This window comes from Camelus dromedarius, chromosome 16, assembly GCF_036321535.1.
Source record: "Camelus dromedarius isolate mCamDro1 chromosome 16, mCamDro1.pat, whole genome shotgun sequence".
NCBI lineage: Eukaryota > Metazoa > Chordata > Mammalia > Artiodactyla > Camelidae > Camelus > Camelus dromedarius.
Window position 1 is genome coordinate 11,902,460 of NC_087451.1, and position 20,553 is coordinate 11,923,012.

At 35.0% G+C, this 20,553-nt stretch overlaps 1 protein-coding gene across 1 annotated transcript in view; it reads left to right on the forward strand.

Annotated features, from left to right (window-relative positions):
- The first annotated feature begins 332 nt into the window (after positions 1-332).
- Positions 333-20,553, forward strand: part of DHX40 (DEAH-box helicase 40) — a 41,450-nt gene continuing 21,229 nt past the window's right edge. Inside the window, exons 1-10 of the mRNA XM_010990436.3 lie at positions 333-512; positions 1,353-1,520; positions 2,719-2,864; positions 4,325-4,444; positions 4,644-4,871; positions 5,086-5,152; positions 6,115-6,246; positions 14,870-14,969; positions 16,730-16,816; positions 16,947-17,129. Of these exons, the coding sequence (XP_010988738.3) occupies positions 401-512; positions 1,353-1,520; positions 2,719-2,864; positions 4,325-4,444; positions 4,644-4,871; positions 5,086-5,152; positions 6,115-6,246; positions 14,870-14,969; positions 16,730-16,816; positions 16,947-17,129 (1,343 nt within the window). The 5' untranslated portion in view covers positions 333-400. The remainder of the gene's footprint in view (positions 513-1,352; positions 1,521-2,718; positions 2,865-4,324; positions 4,445-4,643; positions 4,872-5,085; positions 5,153-6,114; positions 6,247-14,869; positions 14,970-16,729; positions 16,817-16,946; positions 17,130-20,553) is intronic.

Consider the following 20,553-nt stretch of genomic DNA (forward strand, 5'->3'; position numbering starts at 1 on the left):
CTGGCAAAGGGTCATATCACTTTAGCTGTGTGAATTCAGGATACGCTTGCAGTGACCACTGTGGCCGAGAAAAAAGGAGTCGCCTGGCCCTTTTGCGCCCAAGAAGAGAAACAGGCGAGGGCCCTTCCGGATCCGGGTCTGGCTTCGCCGTCGAAGGCTCAGAGCACGCGGGCAGATGGCGGGAAACACTCGTGGGTGGGCCCTCGGCTCGCCGCCCTGTCGCGGGGGCGGGGTAGCTCTCCTGCCGCCGCGCGCCACGTCATCAAACAGCTCCCCCTCCCCTCGCTCGAGTCGCACGCGCGGAAGTAAACACCTCAACGTCATCAGGGCGCGTCTTCTCCTTTCCCCTCCCATCTCCCTGGATCGGTGGACGTGCTCACCTCCGCTCCGGGCCAGGTCTATGTCCCGGTTTCCCGCTGTCGCGGGCAGGGCGCCAAGGCGGCAGGAGGAGGTTGAGCGCTCAAGAGACCTCCAGGAAGAGCGGCCTTCGGCTGTTTCCATCGCGGATAGAGGTGCGGTCGGCGGGACACTACGGAGGCTAGCGGGAGTTATGGCATGGGGTTTAGGGGGGTAAAAGTCCTCCTTAGGCAGGTAGAGAAGAGTAGGGTGAGGGGCGCATCGTTCTTCTCGGCCTCCAAGCCGGAGGCGAACTTTGCGTCCAGTGAGCACTTTGGTCTAGAGGGGGGCGGTCCCAGACCCAAGTTGAGTGAGAACCCCGCTGGGGGACAAAAAAGTGAACCCCATCGCCGAGACGCGTTCGGCTCTTAAACAGGCTCATAAAGCCTTTGTTCTCTACCCATCCACCCCCCCACCCCGCCCCTTCGTCGGGCCGCCAGCCTGCCTTTGGGTATGGTATGAAGGGAGCCAGTTTCCAGGAGCCAGTTTCCATGGTTACCCACCACTTGGCCTTCTGGGATATCAGTCACTCTGAACAGGGACCTAACTTGAACCATGAATCAGAAGCAAACACAGGTGGCTTTTAATTCAGCTGAGAGTTTTTCCGCTGTGTTCCAGTTTTTGTTTAATAAAATTGGGTTTTGTTTAATAAAATTGGGTTTTGTGCTTCTGTATAGGTATGCTTGCAATACATTGCCTTGTGCTAGGCTTACTCTGTCAGATACTTTGAGTCATGCATTAGTAAATGCTCAGGTTGTTAGATTTCACTGAAAAGTTGCTCTGGACTTGCTAATTGGATGTAAGTGATTTAACTGAGAAGTCATGGGTTGATTCTTGCCAGCCCTGAAATTGTCTTCAAGAAATGTCATTCTCTTTTCAGTTCTGGCAAACTGAGTCAGAGAAATCTTTACAGGCATTTTAATTGAACAGTTTCTTTTTTTTTTCTGTTATTACAGAGGAGAAAGGATGCACATCACAGGAGGGAGGAACTACTCCAACTTTTCCTATTCAAAAACAAAGGAAAAAACTTATTCAAGCTGTGAGGGACAATTCATTCCTTATTGTTACTGGAAATACAGGAAGTGGTAAAACAACTCAACTCCCAAAATATCTATATGAAGCAGGTAATTTTATTCTGGGATAACACTGGGAATATTTTTTAAAATATCCTCTTAAAAGCTAATAGAACTTCTGTATTACTCAAACTCTTGCATCCCCTGTTCTTCTTTTAGCACACTTTCCCTGCATCTTCCCTGCTTCTTTGTCGTCTTATTTTGGATGCAGGAATTAGCTGAGATGGCAGGTTTTCCATTTTTAATTACCCTTATAATTCCAAATAGAATTATAGGTAGATGTTGATTCTCTGCTCTAAAATAAGGTTGTCTTGCAGTAGACTATTAAACATTGGGTATTGAAATAATTTTCAGGGAGAAGGGATTATATTGATATCTACCGCTGACATTAGTATTTCTTGGTTCTTTCTCTAGAGCTGTATCAGGTAACTGTTGATTACTTGACTTTGCTAACACCAAGCCAGCTAAACAAATTACCCTTACAGTGTTTTTCCCTTCCTCATGGTAAAACTTTCTATCATAAGTTTGGTACAAGACTCATAGACATAGAATACAAACTTGTGGTTGCCAAGGGAGCAGGGGATGGGAAGGGACAGACTGGGATTTCAAAATGTAGACTAGATAAACAGGGAAATATATACAAGATCTTGTGGTAGCTCACAGCGAAAAAAAAAATGTGACAATAAATATATTTTAAAAAAAAGTTTGGTACAGAGCAAAAGTGTGTTGGATATTATTCATATAAAAAAACACCAAAAAATTTAGCTTATATTAACTTACTCTAAGGCATCAAATCTGCCATCTATTAAGACATAGCACTATTTTACATACTATTAATAAAGAAAGGTGTCATCAATTATAAAATGCATCTCCCTTTCAGAGATATTAAGATGGTATTAAAAGGCTGTAGAATCTACGAAAAGTTGTATATTTAAAATTCTATTTTAGGATGTGTGTGAAATTTTAGATTCCTAAGAGTTAAAAATTTTTGGCTTATTCTTTAGATTAAATCTTCAGATTGAAATTGGAAAAAACTAAAATATGTACTTTAGAATGGTTATTAATATGTATTCTTATTTTAAATTTATACTTAAATTTCCATGGCACAAATGTAATACAGTGTGTTGTTAATTTGCACAGTTTTCTTTTAGAAACACTTGAACGGTTTGTACTGATTGACCAGAAACAATTGAGCTCTAATAGGAAGCAATTGTTAACATTTTGTGGTTTTTACCTCTGGTTTTGATAGGGTTTTCACAACATGGTATGATTGGTGTGACTCAGCCACGAAAAGTAGCTGCCATATCTGTTGCTCAGAGGGTTGCTGAAGAAATGAAATGCACTTTGGGATCCAAAGTAGGATACCAAGTTCGTTTTGATGATTGCAGCTCTAAGGTACAAAAGTTTGCATTTAACTACTGTAAACTTACAGAAAGAGTGGAGAAAGTTATGAAAGATTTTAACTTCAAAATCCCATTTATATTTTAAAGAAACAAAGCCTCTGAGTAGAGTTAGTTTGTGTTGCCCATTGTTAATGCTTTAGCTCTGTGTTGTCTAATTTATCCCTTCTCCCTTAGTTTATGTGACAGTTATCTTGATTTTTCGTAGGTCTCTTATTTTATGTATTTAGCTGTGAGGATCCTTGGCGTGTAATTTCCATTTGTATTCTTAAAAAAATTTTTATTATAGTAAAATATACGTGACATGAAATTTATAATTTTTACCATTTTTAAAAACTATTTTTAGGTGTACAATTCAGTGGCATTAAGTACATTCACAGTGCTGTGTAACTTATCACTATTTTCAGAGCTTTTTCACCATCCCAAACAGAAACTGTGTCTGTTAAACAGTACCTCCACATTTCCATCTCCCCCCAGCCCCTGGAAACGTCTCTGTGCATTTCCATGTTCTAAGTACCCTGTATAAGTGGAATCATACAGTATTTCGTCCTTGGTGTCTGGCTTATTTAGTTAATGTTTTCAAGGTTCATATAAAGTATAAGTTTGTATTCTTGAAGTCAATGGAAAACCGACAACTTAACAAAATTGGTAAGCAAATATTTATTGAGCATCTTCTGTATTCACGACAATAGTTCATAGTTACTGTTTACATTCCCACAGGATTTCTTAATCCTGTACCAGATACAGAACAATCACTGATTTGCATATGGTCATGAATAGGAATGACCATCAATAGTGCAAAGAATGACTCCTTAAAATACTATCTTTGCCTTCCTAGTGGTCACTGGTGGGAATTTTTTGTTCTTTCTTTTCCCCCTTGTTTTATGTATGTCACTGCTGTTAACTCCTCACCTTTGGACCTTATTTGCCCTTTGTTTTAATGCTAGTCAACTGACACTATTTTTGTAATCGGAAAATGGGCAGAGAACAAGAGGGTAAGAGAAAATGATACACCTTACCACTTCCTTTGCCTTTTCTCCTGAGTCCTCTAAAATAGCAGCTGAGACAGGGAGATGAATCCCATTTCATTGTTTCCCACAGCTTGCTCACCTGGAATCATCGCATTATCTTAACCACTTTCCACTGACTTCATTATGTTTCCTTATTGGTCACCTTTGTTGCTTTATTCCGGAACATCCACCTTAATTCCTTATTCCTGTCTATATATAGATTATAAGTTTCATAATTTACCATGCATGTTATTAGATATATGTTATTAGACTATTTTATGTTCTTTTTTGTTTAGTCAGATTAGTTTGATCACTTACTGTCTACATTTTGGGGGGAAATTTAGTTTGGGCAGCAGAGGTGAATTTCTGTGATTCATTCTATCTACCTACCTACCTATCTATCTATCTGTCTATCTATTGATGTACTCTGCTGTTTGAACATTAGGATACAGCAATCAAATACATGACTGATGGATGTTTATTGAAACATATTTTGGGAGATCCAAATCTTACCAAGTTCAGTGTCATTATTTTGGATGAAGCCCATGAGAGAACTCTAACTACAGTGAGTATTTTAATATATTGGTTATTCATTAGACAGTTTACTTTTTGGGGGTAGCTTTGTCCTGTATAGTGAATTGCATTCTCTTACTTACATTTTAATCTATCCAAATAGGAATTCTTTGCTTAGGTGAGCAAAATATTTAAAATAAGTTGGTTGTTAGGTATACTTGTGACTTCAAGAAATGTACTTTTTTTTTCAGGACATCTTGTTTGGTTTACTGAAGAAGCTATTTCAGGAGAAGTCTCCTAACAGGAAGGAGCATTTAAAGGTCGTGGTGATGTCAGCAACTATGGAATTAGCCAAGCTCTCTGCATTCTTTGGAAATTGTCCGATATTCGATATACCTGGAAGACTTTATCCAGTCAGGGAAAAATTCTGCAATTTGATTGGTCCACGAGATAGAGAAAATACTGCATATATTCAAGCGGTATTATTTGGTTTCTTTATATATATGATTCTAGTTGATTGAGTAGTTTGATAATTTATTTGTTCTCTTTTATTTTAATGGCAGCCCTAGGTCCTAGGATTTTTGAGACCAAATTTAATTTTTTTGTGGAACTAGGGGAGGTGGTGGGGGTGGGGGTCGAGGTTGGGGATTATGTTTCCACTAGCGTGTGTTATGCTTGTGTTTCTTACTTTAGATTGTGAAAGTGACCATGGATATTCATTTGAATGAAATGGCTGGAGACATCTTGGTTTTTCTGACTGGTGAGCATTGAGTATCAGATTTAAAATTTTACTGTTTGTAAGAAGGAAATGTGACATCACGATTGAGTGTTACCTTTGTTGTGAAATCTAGGCTCTACTCACGTTACCCTAGGTTTTTAAGATTATCTGAGTAGCTTTAGATATTATTTGTATTATAAGATATATAAGATAATTCCTCACTGCCCCCAAAAACGCCAGTCTCATTAGTAAACATGTGAAACACACTGACCTTCCAATAGAAAGATATTAAATGATAAAATATTAATATTTGTGGTACTCTATTTTATATAGAACTGTTGCCACACTGAACAGTCCTGGATCTGAATGATTAATTTCATTATTCCCAAAGACATCCTACTAGCTCCTTTCTTATTTGAGTGGTGAGATGGTACTCTGTGGTAGCAGTGCATAAGGTGTGGAATTCATGTCTCATAGACTAGCCTTTCTTGGAGGTCAAAAATAGAAAAGTTAAATCTCAGACTAGTGTGATTCTTCAAGTAGCAGCATCCTACTAACAGATATGAGTCATTTCATGGCTCACCTCCTACTCTGCCTTGTGCTGATGTCAGAAGTGAGCCATTGTAACAATCTCTTTGCTCTTTTGAGATTACTTAAGTATTTTGAAATAAAACCTAAATGTAGTCTCTCATAGACTAGCTTCCCCTATGTTAATGATTAACTTTACTGAATCTTCTTCAAATACCATACTAACAAGATGAAGGTCTTAAAGATTATAAATATTTTAATTTTTTTAGAGATTTAAATTCCTTGGAAACTGGTGTTTCTTCTATTTCTGATTTTATTGTTGAACACATGGGTACAACCTATGTGTTTATCGACTTTGGATCAAATGAGAGATTTAGAATAACTATCATGCAAAACTAATATTAATCTAGAATCCTTTTTTTTATTCTTAAATTAATTTTGCTGTTCAGTTGCTGACGTTATTTTCCTCATTTCAGGTCAGTTTGAAATTGAAAAAAGTTGTGAGTTACTTTTTCAAATGGCAGAGTCAGTTGATTATGATTATGATGTTCAAGATACCACTCTAGATGGCTTGTTAATATTGCCGTGTTATGGATCTATGACAACAGGTAATTCCTCACTAGAACAGAAAATTTGATTTTTAAAAAGCTTTTTATTGAATAATCACATACATATGGAAGAGTGCACAGATGTAAGTGTTTAGGTCAATGAATTTCACATAGTGAACTCACCTTTGTAACCAACAGCCAGATCATGAAACAGAGCATTAAGAGAACCAGCATCCCTTAAGAGAAGTGATTTTTTTCTTGAAGTCTTTTTAAAAAGCCGTGGACATCCATCCCTCTTACTGTTGTTAAGAGTGGTCTGTGTCCTCTCCCTGCAGAACAAAAGTGTTGTTGGTAATTTTTTGAAATTAGGACTATAATTCCTTGATAGTAGTACTATAAGTTAAGTCTAATTTGTCACTGCTACAGAATTTCTAGAAATCTTATGTATCAAGATACATGAGATAACCTAGTATGTAGTTTTCTTTTTAAGTAGCCACACATTAGTCTCCTTTTCAAGAAAGATGTTCTTTTATAAATTCAAAGAATAAATGCAAACTCTTATTCTAATATTTGTTCATAATAAATATTGTTGAATGAGGTTTAGAATTTGTTTTGCAAAGCTATTTTATTATGTAATTTGACTTGTAAACTAAAGGGAAGTTAACCGTAGTCTATTTGGAGTTTGACTGGGATTAACATTTAATGTAATACAAAAAACATTTAAACGTTTTTATATTTTATGTGTATTTTTGTTTTTGTTAAGTGGGTGGTTCTTATCCTTATATTAACAAAAAAAGTTTAGAAATACATGTGTTGGTAAATAACCAGAGACCACACGCTATTTTGGAAATCTCTTCTGTGATGATATTAGGCCCTTGCTCTCAATATTTTTCGATTTTTACATCTTTAAGGGGATTCTTAGGATAATTATGAGATATTTAAGGGTCTCATTGTGTTTTGGAGATTTGAGCTACTAACTCTATTGTAAGTTACCTTGTAACTGGTAAGGTAATTCAAAGCCCATTACAGTTGCTTTGTTATTAACCATTAACTATATATATATTTTTTTTTCCTTTTTCTTTGTGAAGTAAATAATTTCATTCTTACTTGTGTCTTACTGCCCCATTGAAAATAATGTTCTGTATCTCCCATTGCTTCTTGTTTATCTTCCTGAAATCCAGTTTTTATACTATTTAAGATTGCTAGTGACCTCCTATTTCTCAAATCTCATGGCTTTTTTCTATTAGTTTGCATTTTGATTTTGTAATAATGAAAAGTCTCCTTCTTAAATGCTATTGTCTAGGATAATATTTAATTATTTTGTTCTCCTGACCACTCTCTCTAAGGCTGCTGCCTTCCCACCCTCCCTGACCATTGTTCCCCTCTTACTGTGACTTTTCCTAAGGTTTCATCCTTAGCTTGCTGTTTTCTGAATATTCTCTATTTTGGGGAAGTTGGCTCCTAGGAGTTACCTGTCACTTCTTTGTGATGACTTCTGGAAGCTGTTGCTAGTTCATTGTCCTGCACTCTATACCTACTGGGTTTCATGGGGCTTTTTGGTCTGTGCATCATATCATCCTAGATCATATAATTCAAATAAGTGGCAACTCCTACAGGCTTTCTCTTACCTTTGTCTCATCCAGATTCCTTTTTTTTTTTTTTTTTTTTTACTATCATTAGAGTTGGGATCCTTAATTTGCTATCCTGAGTTATTAGTATATCCTGCTAAATTATTCTTCCTGATTTAGTTTACCATCCTACCTGCCATAGTGAGCATAATCTTCCCAAAGCACCGTTCTGATTGTGTCAGTCTCCTGTTGGGTACCTTTAGCTATTTTTCTATTGCCAGCTGAATTAAAATGCCAGCTTAATAACTTGGTGTTCGTTATCCTTAAACGTGACTTCAACCAGCTTTCAGCCTTAATTCTCAGTGTATTTGATTTTCTTTGTTGGTGTATATGTGTAAATTGAAAAGGTGTGGGATTGGGTGTAAGTAGAGCCATTACTGAAATATTTTGTTTATTTATTTTAGTTTCCTTTCTGGGTCCAAGGGCGCTCTAAGGGTGAGCTGTTGATAATTCATTATGAGCATAATAATATTTATTATCGTGATTTGTAACTGTGCAAAGAAGCATTCAGATGGAGCTGATGAGGTACTAAGTAATGGGTGAGGCAGAGTTGGATGAACTAAGGAGAAGGTGGCAGATTCCTGGGATCTTAAGCTTTCTTTTTAAGCCTGGTTAATACAATACAGCATTTATTTTCCTTATTATTGCTACCTTGGGTGGTTGGGAGAGATACTATTATAATGTTATTTCCTGTTAGCTTCAGGAACAGAAAACTTGGATTTAGAGGAGAGGGAAGAAGGGTTTCTTGGTTGTAACCTAGTGAAGGGAGTTCAAAAATGACCCATACCTAGGTTTAGTGAATAGGTAAAAATTATGAGGTAGATATTTTATATTTGCTCTTATTTCTGGAATAGCCATGAAGGTGGCTGACTGATTTAAAGGGGCATCTTAAAATATCTCCGTAATTGACTTAAATTCTCATCTGTCAGATGTGAAGAGGTGCTGTGGTTTCCTTTCTACCAAGATTATATGAACTGCTCCCTGGGCTAAAGTCCTCCTTACCCACCCCTACTCCACTTTGTGATGTTCCATCAGGCTCTCAAATGTAAGAGTTATTTTTGATGCCTTTTCCCTCTACACCTTTTTTTGTGACTCCGTATTTCCATTTCCTGAACTTGAACTCCTTCTTTCCCTTTCATTCTCCCCTCTTTGCTGGTCAGAATCCTGCTATTTTGTTTCACGAGTGCAACCAACTCCATAAAAACCTTTCCTGATTTCCCTCCCCACAACTGGCTTTCATTTCTTCTTCATTGGAGCCTCATTGTGCTTTACTATACCCTCTTGTGGCACTTAACCCATTTATCTTGTTATGATTGTCTCATCACCTCGATGAGATTGTGAACTTCTTGAGGGCAAGTACCATATGTTGAAAAGTTCTCATTAAATATTTGTTAAATTGAGTTTTAGATTTTTCCCTTTCTGCTGGATATTCTGTTAACATTTTGCATAAAGCATTCTCTGAACTTTATTCTTTTTTCTCTCAAACCTTTTCCCTTCTGACTTCCTTCTTTTGTTCAGATTTTGCACCTCTTCAAGTTTGTCATGCACTTAGGAAAAGCTGAACCCTACAAAAATGTATGAACTGAAATATACCTGTTACTTCATAAGTGACAATTATTTGCATGGAATTAGACAATTTTAGCACTGAAGTAATTATCTAATTCAGTGCTTCTTAGCCTTTTTTTGGAGGGTGGGAATCACAAATTTTTTTTTTAAAGTATTGAAAGCCATGGCTGTTTTTTCCTAGAAAAATGCACATATACCCATATATATGTTTTTGCATAATCAGATTTCTTTATTTTACAGATAGAGGCTAAGTGATGTTCCTGAGGTCACATGGTAAATCTACATTTGATACCTGGTTATTTATTCAGTAGTGGGGAATATAACAGTACATGTGTTTCCAGAATACATGAAGAAAAGGAGAGGAGCTTTACCTTGAATTAGTGTACGGCATTTTAAAAGAGGAAAAACTGCTCATTTAGATTATTGCATAAACCCCAAATATCTTTTTTTTTGTTTCTTATGCCTGAAAAACAAAGATGTTATCTCAATATAGCAATTTCCAACTGTCTAAATAGTTTTTTTAAATGTTAAGATTAAAGAAAAGATATGGGGGAATAAGGCTAGTGAGCTTTACATAAAAATTCTCAGTTTGTGTGGAGTCTCCCCAAATGAGGAAAGTTTTCTTTTGTCTTTTAAAGGAATATATACTTTTTAAAAACAGTAAAATCAGTTAAGTAAGAAAAGTAATTAAACTTACTAGATCCCACCATGATTAAGTGATAATCACTATTAATATTTTGAGGTATATTGTTCTAACCTTTTTCTTTATAAATTTAGGTGTATTTTTATTGCTTAGTTTTTTTTTTTTAACAAAAATGGGTTAACATATGCTCCTTTGTTTTTCTTTTTTGTTATTTGTAGAAATTTTAGAAAAGTACCCCAAAAATCCATTTTCCACTCTACAGAATTAATACAGTTGGTGTCTCAGTATATTTGTTATTGTTTTCTTTTAAGAAAAAATCAATTGAGGAAAAATGATACTATTTCATTATAAAGAGTGCAAGCAGTGTACACAATTACAAAGGTGAAAGTAAAGAAATCACCTCAAGCTCCTCCATCCAGAAATAACCATCTTTAACACTAGGAGAAACGTTATTTAAAAACTCTGTGTGTGTGTGTATGTTTTTGTGTATATTTGTGTTACATTTAGAAGGATAAGTAAGTAGATAAGTAGGTTGATAGAAATACTTTTTAAAAGTGAGATTACACTATTAGTTGCTTTTTAAAAAAATATTTAATTTTACTTGAATTTACTTGAAGGAATTGTTAAGCTTCAAGTGAATCTTTACCACATGAGATAATAACTCATTAAAGATTGTTAAAAATATTAAGCTGAAGTTAATATCTTCTTTTTAGACCATATTTGAATGGAGATCTTACCTGTTGCCTCTCTGATTGGAAAGATGAGGGCTTAAGTACTTTTACTCTTCTATATCCTCCCCTTCTGATTTTTGTTAGTTATTTTTACATTGTTTGGGTGTATTTAGTGTTTACCATCAATCCTTTTACCATGATTTTTTGATTCCTAAGTTACTTTTAGTTAATTTTAGATTCATTAGATTTTAACTTTTTTTAAATATAAGGGCTCTTGGGTGTTATTTTATTTTTTTTTTGTAGTTTTTTTTTTTTTTTGTCTAAGAATGTCTGGCTTTTGCCTTTATACTTGAGCTACATCTTGGCTGGGTTTTATGTTCTTGGGTCACACTTTCTTTTCCTTAGAACTTGGTAGACGTTGTCCAGTTGTCTTCTGGCATTGAATGTTGCTGCGGAGAAGTCTGAGGCCAGCCTGATTTTTTTTCCCTTCCTTGTAAGTGATTTGCTTTTTCTGTCTGATTGCCTGAAAATTTCTGTTTTTATCCTTAAAGTTCAATAGTTTTAATTAGAATATTTTTTGGTGTTGAGTGTTGTATATTAAAATTTCCTGGAATTTTATGTGCTCTTTTAAAGAATCAACTTTACTGAGATATAATTTACATATAATAAACTGTGCCTGCTTTAAGTATACAGTTCAGTGAGTTTGACAAATGTACATACCTGTGTAACTACTACCAATACAATAAACTTTTTTGAGTTGCTCCTTTTATCTGCAAATTCATTTCCTCATTTCAAGGAAGTTCTCTTGTGTTATATCTTTGAATATAAGTTTTGTCTATTTATTGGTTTCTCTACTTCAGGGATACTAATTCTTATGTTGGATCACCTGTCTTCCGTATTTTTAAGCTTCCTCCTAGTCAGTTTATCTTTTCAACTGCATTTACTGATGATCTCAAGCCTTTTCTCTGTATCAGAAGTTTGATTTTCAGCTGTTTTAGTGAGACTTCTCAAGAGATTTTTGACTCAGCCAAAAATGACTCCCAGGGAGGGTAGAGTTTGAGCTAAGCAGTGTTGTATCTCTTTGGTTCTGTTCCAGAATCATCTTTTTCTCCGTTTGATTGACAATTTCTGTTTACTGCTTTAAATTATGTTTCTTTTATACCATACACACACTTTCTCACACATACGCTTTCTCTCTCTCTCAATTACGCTTCTGCTTTGGGATCAATTTGAGACAAGAAATCTATGAGGAAGTTTCATTTCGCCTTAATATATGTCACATATTCACATATTTTAGGAGCATCACTCTGTGTGGTGTTAAGTGGTCTATCCTCAGTATCCTTATTTCTTGGTAGACTTTGTAACGTCTTTCTGCCTCTTTGACAACTTTTTCCCCTGTTAATTTACATCCTACAACCTTATGAGGTACTGAGATAGATGGAGTAAGGTGTATCAGAATCTGTCTTTTTTTTTTTTTTCAGATTTATTTTACTTTTTTTGGGGGGGTGGAATTAGGTTTATTAGTTTATTTTAATGGAGGTACTGGGGATTGAACCCAGGACCTCATGCCTGCTAAGCATGCAGTCTACCACTAGACTCCCCAGAATCTATTTTAGATAGGAAGATCAGGCAGTGAAAGTAATCAGAATTTCTACATCTTAATGAAAGTATTCAATTTCCCTTTTCCTTTGTGGAAAGTGGGAATGTGCTTTAGGGTGTATGTATTTAACTTTTTCCCAAACATTTATAAATAAACATAAAATTGACATGTGTTTATACTTGTGGAATATGGTGTTAAAGTACATGGGTGAAATGTAAATGTGAAACAAACATGAGTCTTTTCAAGCAGCAGTTTCAGGACTTTTTATTTGACTGTAGTGAACAAAATAATAAATGAAGCTGAAGTTTTGCTTGAACTGAAGACTAAAATTAGGTACTTTTAGAAATGGGTTATTGAAAACAGGGTTGATAATAGATAAATATGTTCAGATTGGACATTTCTAATTTATATATAAAATTTTAGGGTTATGTCAAATTTTAAAGGTAGAAAAATTTCCACTTATTTTTATCATACATTTTAAAATTTATCAATTCATCGAACTTTATTGAGCACTTTCTATGTTCTAGGCATTGCAGGTACTGGGGATACGTCTTGAATAAAAGAAAGTCCTTGTTCTCATAGAGCTACATTATAGTAGAATACATAGACAATAAATAAATGTATAAATCTATAATTTGAACTAAAGTAGTTTATGGCTTCTTTGAACCATCTGGAAGAAATGAGCTATCTAAATCTAAGAAATACCTAAGTAATTTTTCTCATGTATGTATAAGCTGCCTCTCTAGCACTTTTTTACTTGTGAAATTAATTTCAGAATGATGTATTAGAATAACAACAATACTCGACTTGGTTTTAAACTTGCCTGTCTATATTTACATCTGGGCAAGTAACTTGACCTCTCTGGGCTTTAGTTTTCTCATCTATAAAATGAGATGGTTGGCCTAGTAACATGATTTTAAAATTGTGCTGATATGTGTCACTGCTTTTTTCCCTCATAAAAGTTCAACTTTGATCTGTTTCGTATTTTGGGAATACATGGATCTTTATATGATTTTATATGGAAACAAGTTTTGTACTTTATTTAAAAACAGATTTGATTAAGATTTTCTTGGCTGCTGAAAATAAAACAACTTGAAGTTGCTCAAGTAGAAAAAATGAACTTTCTAAACAAACATGGGCATATCTTGTGGAAATCAAATGCAGCTAGGCATTAAAAATTTTTTTCTTTTTAAAGTATATGTAAGTACTTACTGTTCTAATATATAGTATAGAATAATAAACACATATGAAACAAAAAGTTTAAAAGGACGTTATGAGAAACATAGACACGCTAATAATTTCTTTTTATACCCCAGTAGATTGACTTGTGTACTTCCTGGAATGATTACTCCTAATTTTTGGAGATCACTGAAATAGACAGTCTACCTAAATCCTTTGCTTGACCTGTCTAGCTTAAGTGGTCTTTTCCTTCATCCTTCCTCAGCCACCCATTCAGAAACTTGTTATAGATTTTGTCATTACCATCATTTATGATCTCAGTTTTAAACATCTTTCTGATGATTCTGAATCCTGTTTCTGCTAACTAATTTCTGTTCCTAATTCAACAATTTTCAGAATGCATCGAGATTTGTCTTTTACCAGCCAGCACTTACCTCCTTTTGTCTATGCCATAACCATTTCCTTGTAAACATTAATTCTCTTGTCCGGTTCTCTGCTTAACTGGCAGGAGGGCAAATCTGGCCAAATCCATCTTTCATTTGTTTCATGCCCAGGTCTCCTAAGGCCTGGGAAGTGCCAGGAACCCAGAAATACTCTCTTATGAACTCTCATGGCTGATTCATTTTTTTCTCTCTTTAGCTTTACTCCATGTACACTAGTCACTTCCCTGTGGTTCACAAGTTAATTTTTCATCTTTGCAAGAGACTAATCTAATCAAATCGATCATCTCTCAGACCTGGAGAATCAGACTGGCCCACTTGGGGGGGGGTATTTATCCAAATTCACAGGAGAATCAGACTGGCCCACTTGGGGGGGGGGGTATTTATCCTTGGTGCCATAAACTGTGGCCAAGGAGCAAGGTAGCATACTATAAGCATTGCTTCTGGGGCATACCCTTCAGAATGTGTGGATAGTGGAAATCAGTGTGATGTTACTTGTTGAGACATGTAGTCATAAATTAGGCAGACATCTGAAAAAGTAAAAGCAGCCTTAGCTAATCAATCCTTAAAACATAGATAGGTCCTTAATCTGTAATCCATAGGTGGGCTTCAGGGAATCCCTGAACATCCTGATATTGTTTGAAATTTTTTGTGTGTGTGTACATATGTGAATTTTAATGGAGAAGAAGCCCACAGTTTTTAAATACTCTCAAAGGGAGCTATGACCTACATAAATGACTGCTGAAGGGTTTATTTTAGCAATAGTCTGTGATTCCATGGATCCTAGAGATCTTAACAGTGAAAGGTGAGGAAAAAATAGTTTGCTATTATATTTTGAATTCAAGATAATTAGAGGTGAAGAAAACAACTTTTAATGAAAAGAAATTAGTTTTTCAAAACTTGAGTTTGACAAATGCATGTTGTCAATTAGTATTTTCTCTTTACATATATTTTAGATCAACAGAGGAGAATATTTTTGCCACCACCACCTGGAATTAGAAAATGTGTCATATCCACCAATATTTCTGCAACATCTTTGACAATAGATGGAATCAGGTATAACTTTTAAAATTCCTCTTAAAGCCAAGGAAGCCACTTAGCTGATCATAAAACATGAAGTTTGTGTCTCTGTACCCTCCAATTTCCTTCTCCCTACTTAACTTGAAATCACCTATTGTATTTTGTAATTATTGATTGCTCTGAATAGGAAGTGGAGTAGGAAGTGCACGTAGCATTTCTGTTCACACGTGTTAAATACTTGTACTGGCAACTGCTAGTTTTCTCTTCCCAGATTTAAGGTTGTGTGTAGTACTTCATGAGTTTCATTGAATGGGAAGCCAAACCTGTTTCTCTGTGCTCCCATTCTCAGTGTGTACCTAAGATGATCTGCTATTCCCTTCTCTCTTCTGTAGTAACTTTGTATATCCAAGTGTTTATCTGGAAGTACTATTTCTCACTTTTCACCTTTTTGTGAAATGAACTATGACACAGGCCCTTTATTTTTAATGTAATCAGCGATCCCCTCAAATTTTTGAGTGAATTTAGTAGAGAAACACTTGGAAATTTTAAGTTTAGCTACCTAATGTGAAGTTCTTTTAGACTGTTGAACCACATTCCTTCTGGATATTTATCTTTTCCTCCATATATTTTATGTTTTTAACTAAGGCTGTCTGTCTGCCACAGGAAGACTGGCCCTGACCCAAAGATCCTATATATTTTGGGTAAAATGATCATCCAGATCTGAAAGGAAGTTTAATTTCCTCTGCTTTTATCCTTCACTTTAAAAATAACGGTTTCACTAAGGGCTTAGGGGAGCAGCTCTCTTGAATAAATTAACCTCTGAAGATTTCTGTTTCCAGCAAAGGCAAAAGTTATTAAATAGCATGTTTCAGAATGTTCCCTTAGTGAATGATAGACTTACTACTGTTCCTATTTTAATTTTTTACCTGACTTGTTATCTGTTTAATTGGCTTAAAATGGCATTGTTAAAGGCTAACTGGAATTAGATTCTGAACCTGTTAGAATGGTTTAGAGCGGATTTTCAGGTTTGCTTTTTTTTTTACAGGAGAAATCCACATAACATAAAACTAACATTGAAAAGTGAAAAATTAAGTAGCATTTATTACATTTACAGTGTTGTGCAACTACCACCTCTGTCTAGTTCTAAAACATTTCATCACCTCCAAATAAAAACCTGTACACTTTAAGGAATTGCTCCCCATTCCTCCCTCCACCCCTGCCCCGGCCAATCACCACTTTCTGTTTCTATGGATATCCTGTTCTGCATATTTCATGTAAATGGAATCATACAATATGTGACATTCTATGTCTGGATTTTTTTACTCAGCATATTTTTTGAGAGTCATCTGTGTTGTGTCATTCCTTTTTATGGCTGAATAATATTTCATTGTATGTATCTACCAAAATTTGTTTGTCCTTTCATCCCTTAATGGTTAATGGACATTAAGGTTGTTTCTACCTTTTGTCTTTTATCAGGGGTCCTCTGAACTTATGTCTACAAGTATTTGCTGAGTACTTGTTTTCAGTTCTTTTGGGTGTATACTTAGGAATGGAATTTCTGGGTCTATGTTTAGTGTTTTGAGGAACCTCCAAACCGTTTTCCACATTGGCTGAACCATTTTACATTTCCACTAGCAATGTACAAGGGTTCCAATTTTTTGACTTTCAAGTTTTACACTTAACGTAAAGGTTGTCATGTAGATGTTAGTTTGGTAGAAGAGGAGAACCCAAAGTGGTTAAAAATTAACAAGTCTTTCCTTATTTCCTGGAAACTTAACTTTTTTCATTCTCCTTAGATATGTGGTAGACGGTGGCTTTGTGAAGCAGTTAAATCACAATCCCAGATTAGGACTGGACATCCTAGAGGTGGTTCCAATTTCAAAGTAAGTCTCTGTGTTAAGCCTTTTTGTTCAAAGAATAGTTGATTAGATAATTTCTAGCTGGTTTGGGGGTGGGAAGTTAATTACTTAGAAAACTCACAGAATATTTTCGGGACTTTTTTTTCTTCTAAAGGAGTGAGGCATTACAGCGAAGTGGCCGAGCTGGCAGGACTTCCTCAGGAAAATGCTTTCGGATCTATAGTAAAGATTTTTGGAACCAGTGTATGCCTGACCATGTGATCCCTGAGATTAAAAGAACTAGTTTGACATCTGTAGTTCTGACCTTAAAGTGCCTTGCCATACATGATGTTATAAGGTATGTAGACAACTTGAAAAGAAAACGGAAAAATTTGTTAGGGAGCCAGGTTATTCCTGAGAAATTTTTAAAAAGTATTTGACTTGTTTATCCCTACACTGCAAGGTTCAGCTGAACCTGAATAAGGCTTTTTTGCATTGCTTTCCTGGGATTTGATCCCTTGCTCATGTTTTAACCTTGGCTTAATGGACTTTTTCATGCTGATGTTTACTTGGATCATTTAGTGACCACTGTTTATCTGTAATGGAAGATATATAATGACCCTAATCAAAAAAGTGTCTTGTTTTTTTGTTTGTTATGTTTGCTTGCTTGTTTTTTTGTAGCATCTTTTTTATGGCCAGCACTGTACCAAGTACCATGAGAGACAGTGGTTTTTTTGTTTTCACTAAGCTTCAGTTATAGTGGAGAGACAAGATTCAGACACATGAAGCAAAAAATAGAATAATTATTAAATTAGTTAAATGTTAAACTATATAATTAATTAATATAGAACTCAATATTGTAGGGGTTTGAAATTTCATATTATACATGGTAGAGGAAGTAATGAAATGTCTTGGTCTTAAATTTTGGTCTTAATTGTCTGGGTGTGTAAGTGTCAGGAACCTTGGGAGAAAGTGACCATGCATACTTTAAATTCATAATAAGAAGGGGAGTGATTACTAGATGCATTGTTTACTCTTGGAAAGGAAAATTTTTTGATAGTTATTATCATAAGACTACAGATTTTCTAGAGGAGAATATAAATTCTAGACAGAGGAAGGCAAAGATTTGAAATTCTAACTGTAATCATAAATGATACTAATGAGAAGGAAAAGCCACTTAAAGAAATCTAAATTGCCAAACAGATGAACCTAGATTTTAAAAATAATATTTAGAAAGGATAGCAGAGCAGCATGAAGAATAATTTAGTGAAGAATAAATATCTTAGAAAAATAGGAACAATAATTACTTAATAACATCTGCCCCAAGTTATTTTTCCATCTTAAATTTTAAGACTTAGAATGTAATAAAAGTCCTTAAAATGCAAGAGATCAGGAAAAAAGACTTCTTTCCTCCCTCTTTTTTCGTCCAGTTTTATTGAGCTATAATTGACATACAGCACTGTATAAGTTTTAAGGGGAACAGAATAATGATTTGACTCTACATGCATCATAAAATGATTACCACGATTAGTGAACATCCATCATCTCATACAGATACAAAATTAAAGAAATAGAAAAAAATTTTTTTCCTTGTGATTCTTAGGATTTACTCTTTTAACAGCTTTCATAATAGCATACAGCAGTGTTAATTATATTTATCATGTTGTATCTTCTCTTTTTAAGATGTGTATAGGATTTGGACAGATAGAACCAGAATTTGAAATAGATGGTATTGTATTCATAGCTGACAGAAAGAAAAAACAGCTTTTCAATTGTTATTTTGATTTCCGTTCTCCTTTATTAAGAATGATTTTAAAACTGGAACAAGTCTAGATAAGAAAGCATTAATGATCAATATGGATTAGGAGATAATGAGAGAGAACCTAATGACCATAAATGAGTTTGTCTTGAGGCTTTATTTCCATGATACTAAAAGAACTTACAGATAGAATGTCGGAGGTATTGTGGGTTGTGTGTGAGAAATTATGCAGTATGGGTTATCAGAAAATTGTGAAAAACGCAAATGTCTTGATTTTTCCATTTAAGAAAAGGGCAGGTTATGGAAACAACTGCTCAGTAAGCTTGACATTGATTTTTAGCAAATTCTAGCATAGTTTATTGAAAAATGATTTAAGATAATTTAATGGTGATTTATAATAAGTATGAATCAAAATGGTTCACAAAGAACATGTCATAGAAACTATTTCTTTTTCAGTTTGAAGATAGGACCATTCACATAATGGGTGCCCCACAAGAATTTATTGAATGATAACCTAATGGCTCTAGTTTCAACACAATATTTAATAAGATTACATTTGACATCTCTGTGAAGAAGGATGTGACAATACTGCTGAATTAGGATGTAGTTGTCAAATAGCTAAATCTAGAAAGAATTGATTAGTTGCTTTGTGTAGCCTAGATGGGGGTTTTACTGGTACAGTACTGAACTTCACTCTTTCCTAATAAGCATTTTTAATGAAAATATTAAATAAAGATATTGAAGTCATGATTATCAGATTTTTGGAAAATGTCTTCATATCTAATTGGTAGGTGATTAAAACCAAGATTTAGAATGGTCTACACAGGCCAGAACCTTGGGTGGAAATCAACAAGGTAAAAGACTAAAGGGTACATCTTATATCCTGCATTTTGGTTGCACATTAAGGAAATTCACTGTAGTGGGGGTGGGTGTAGCTCGGTGGTAGAGCACATGCTTAGTATGCATAAGGTCCTGAGTTCAATTCCCAGTACCTTCACTAAAAAAGAAAGAGAGACGAAGAACGAAAGAAAGAAAATCAATGCAGAAAAGATCTGAAATTATCAGATTACTACAAACTTAATATGAGCTTGCAATTAACAGAATTATTATTTTGTTTTAAAAAACAATTTAAAAAGTCCCATTAGCATGGACTTTGGTTATATTAATAGACTGCAGTGTCCAGCTGACTGGCAATTATAGCATTCCTGTTCTGTGCTGGTCACTCTACATTTGGAGTTCAGTTTTGCATATCATCACATTTTATGATGAGTTTGACAAAGTAAAAATGGTAATTAGATATGGTGGGTCTCTTAGAAACCAAATAATACAAGGAGTGTTTGGCAGCTTTGGTAATTGGTATAATCAGGGGAGAAAAATAATTGTAGTTTTTACAGATCTGAAAGGGTTCTTATGTAAGAAGACAAAGTTGACTAGTTTGGTATTGCTTTGGACAGTCATTGGCAAAATATGGTCCGGACTCATTGACTGTTTTTGTCACTAAAATTTTGTTGGAACACGGCCATGCTCATTCATTTATGTATGGCTGTTTTACTTCAGCAGCAGAGTTGAGTAATTGTGACAGAAACCATATGGCCTACAAAACCTAAACTATTTACTATCTGGCCTTCTTTAGAAAGTGCTTGACAACTTTTGCTCTAGGAGATACCAGGCCTTGTTGGTACAGATTGTAGGAAAGCTGCCTGTAGAGCAACAGTCTACCAGATTTTTGTTTGTTTATTTGTCTTTAAGTAGAACTGTCAATCCTGGCATGGACTTTTATGTAAGGTGTCGGACCTTTTGTCCTTTTTTGCACCTTTTTTTCAAGGTGAGAAATTGGAGTAGATGATTTATCCTCTCAAGACCAATGATGGAAAAAAATAATCCAGTGCAGATAATACTAAGTAATTATTGTTCCTATGGAAAAAAATATATATTCATGCTTGGTTATATCCTTTGTGAATATTATTAATTGTCATGTTAATTAATGATATTGTGGTGCATCCTTATTTAATAAGAGAGTGTC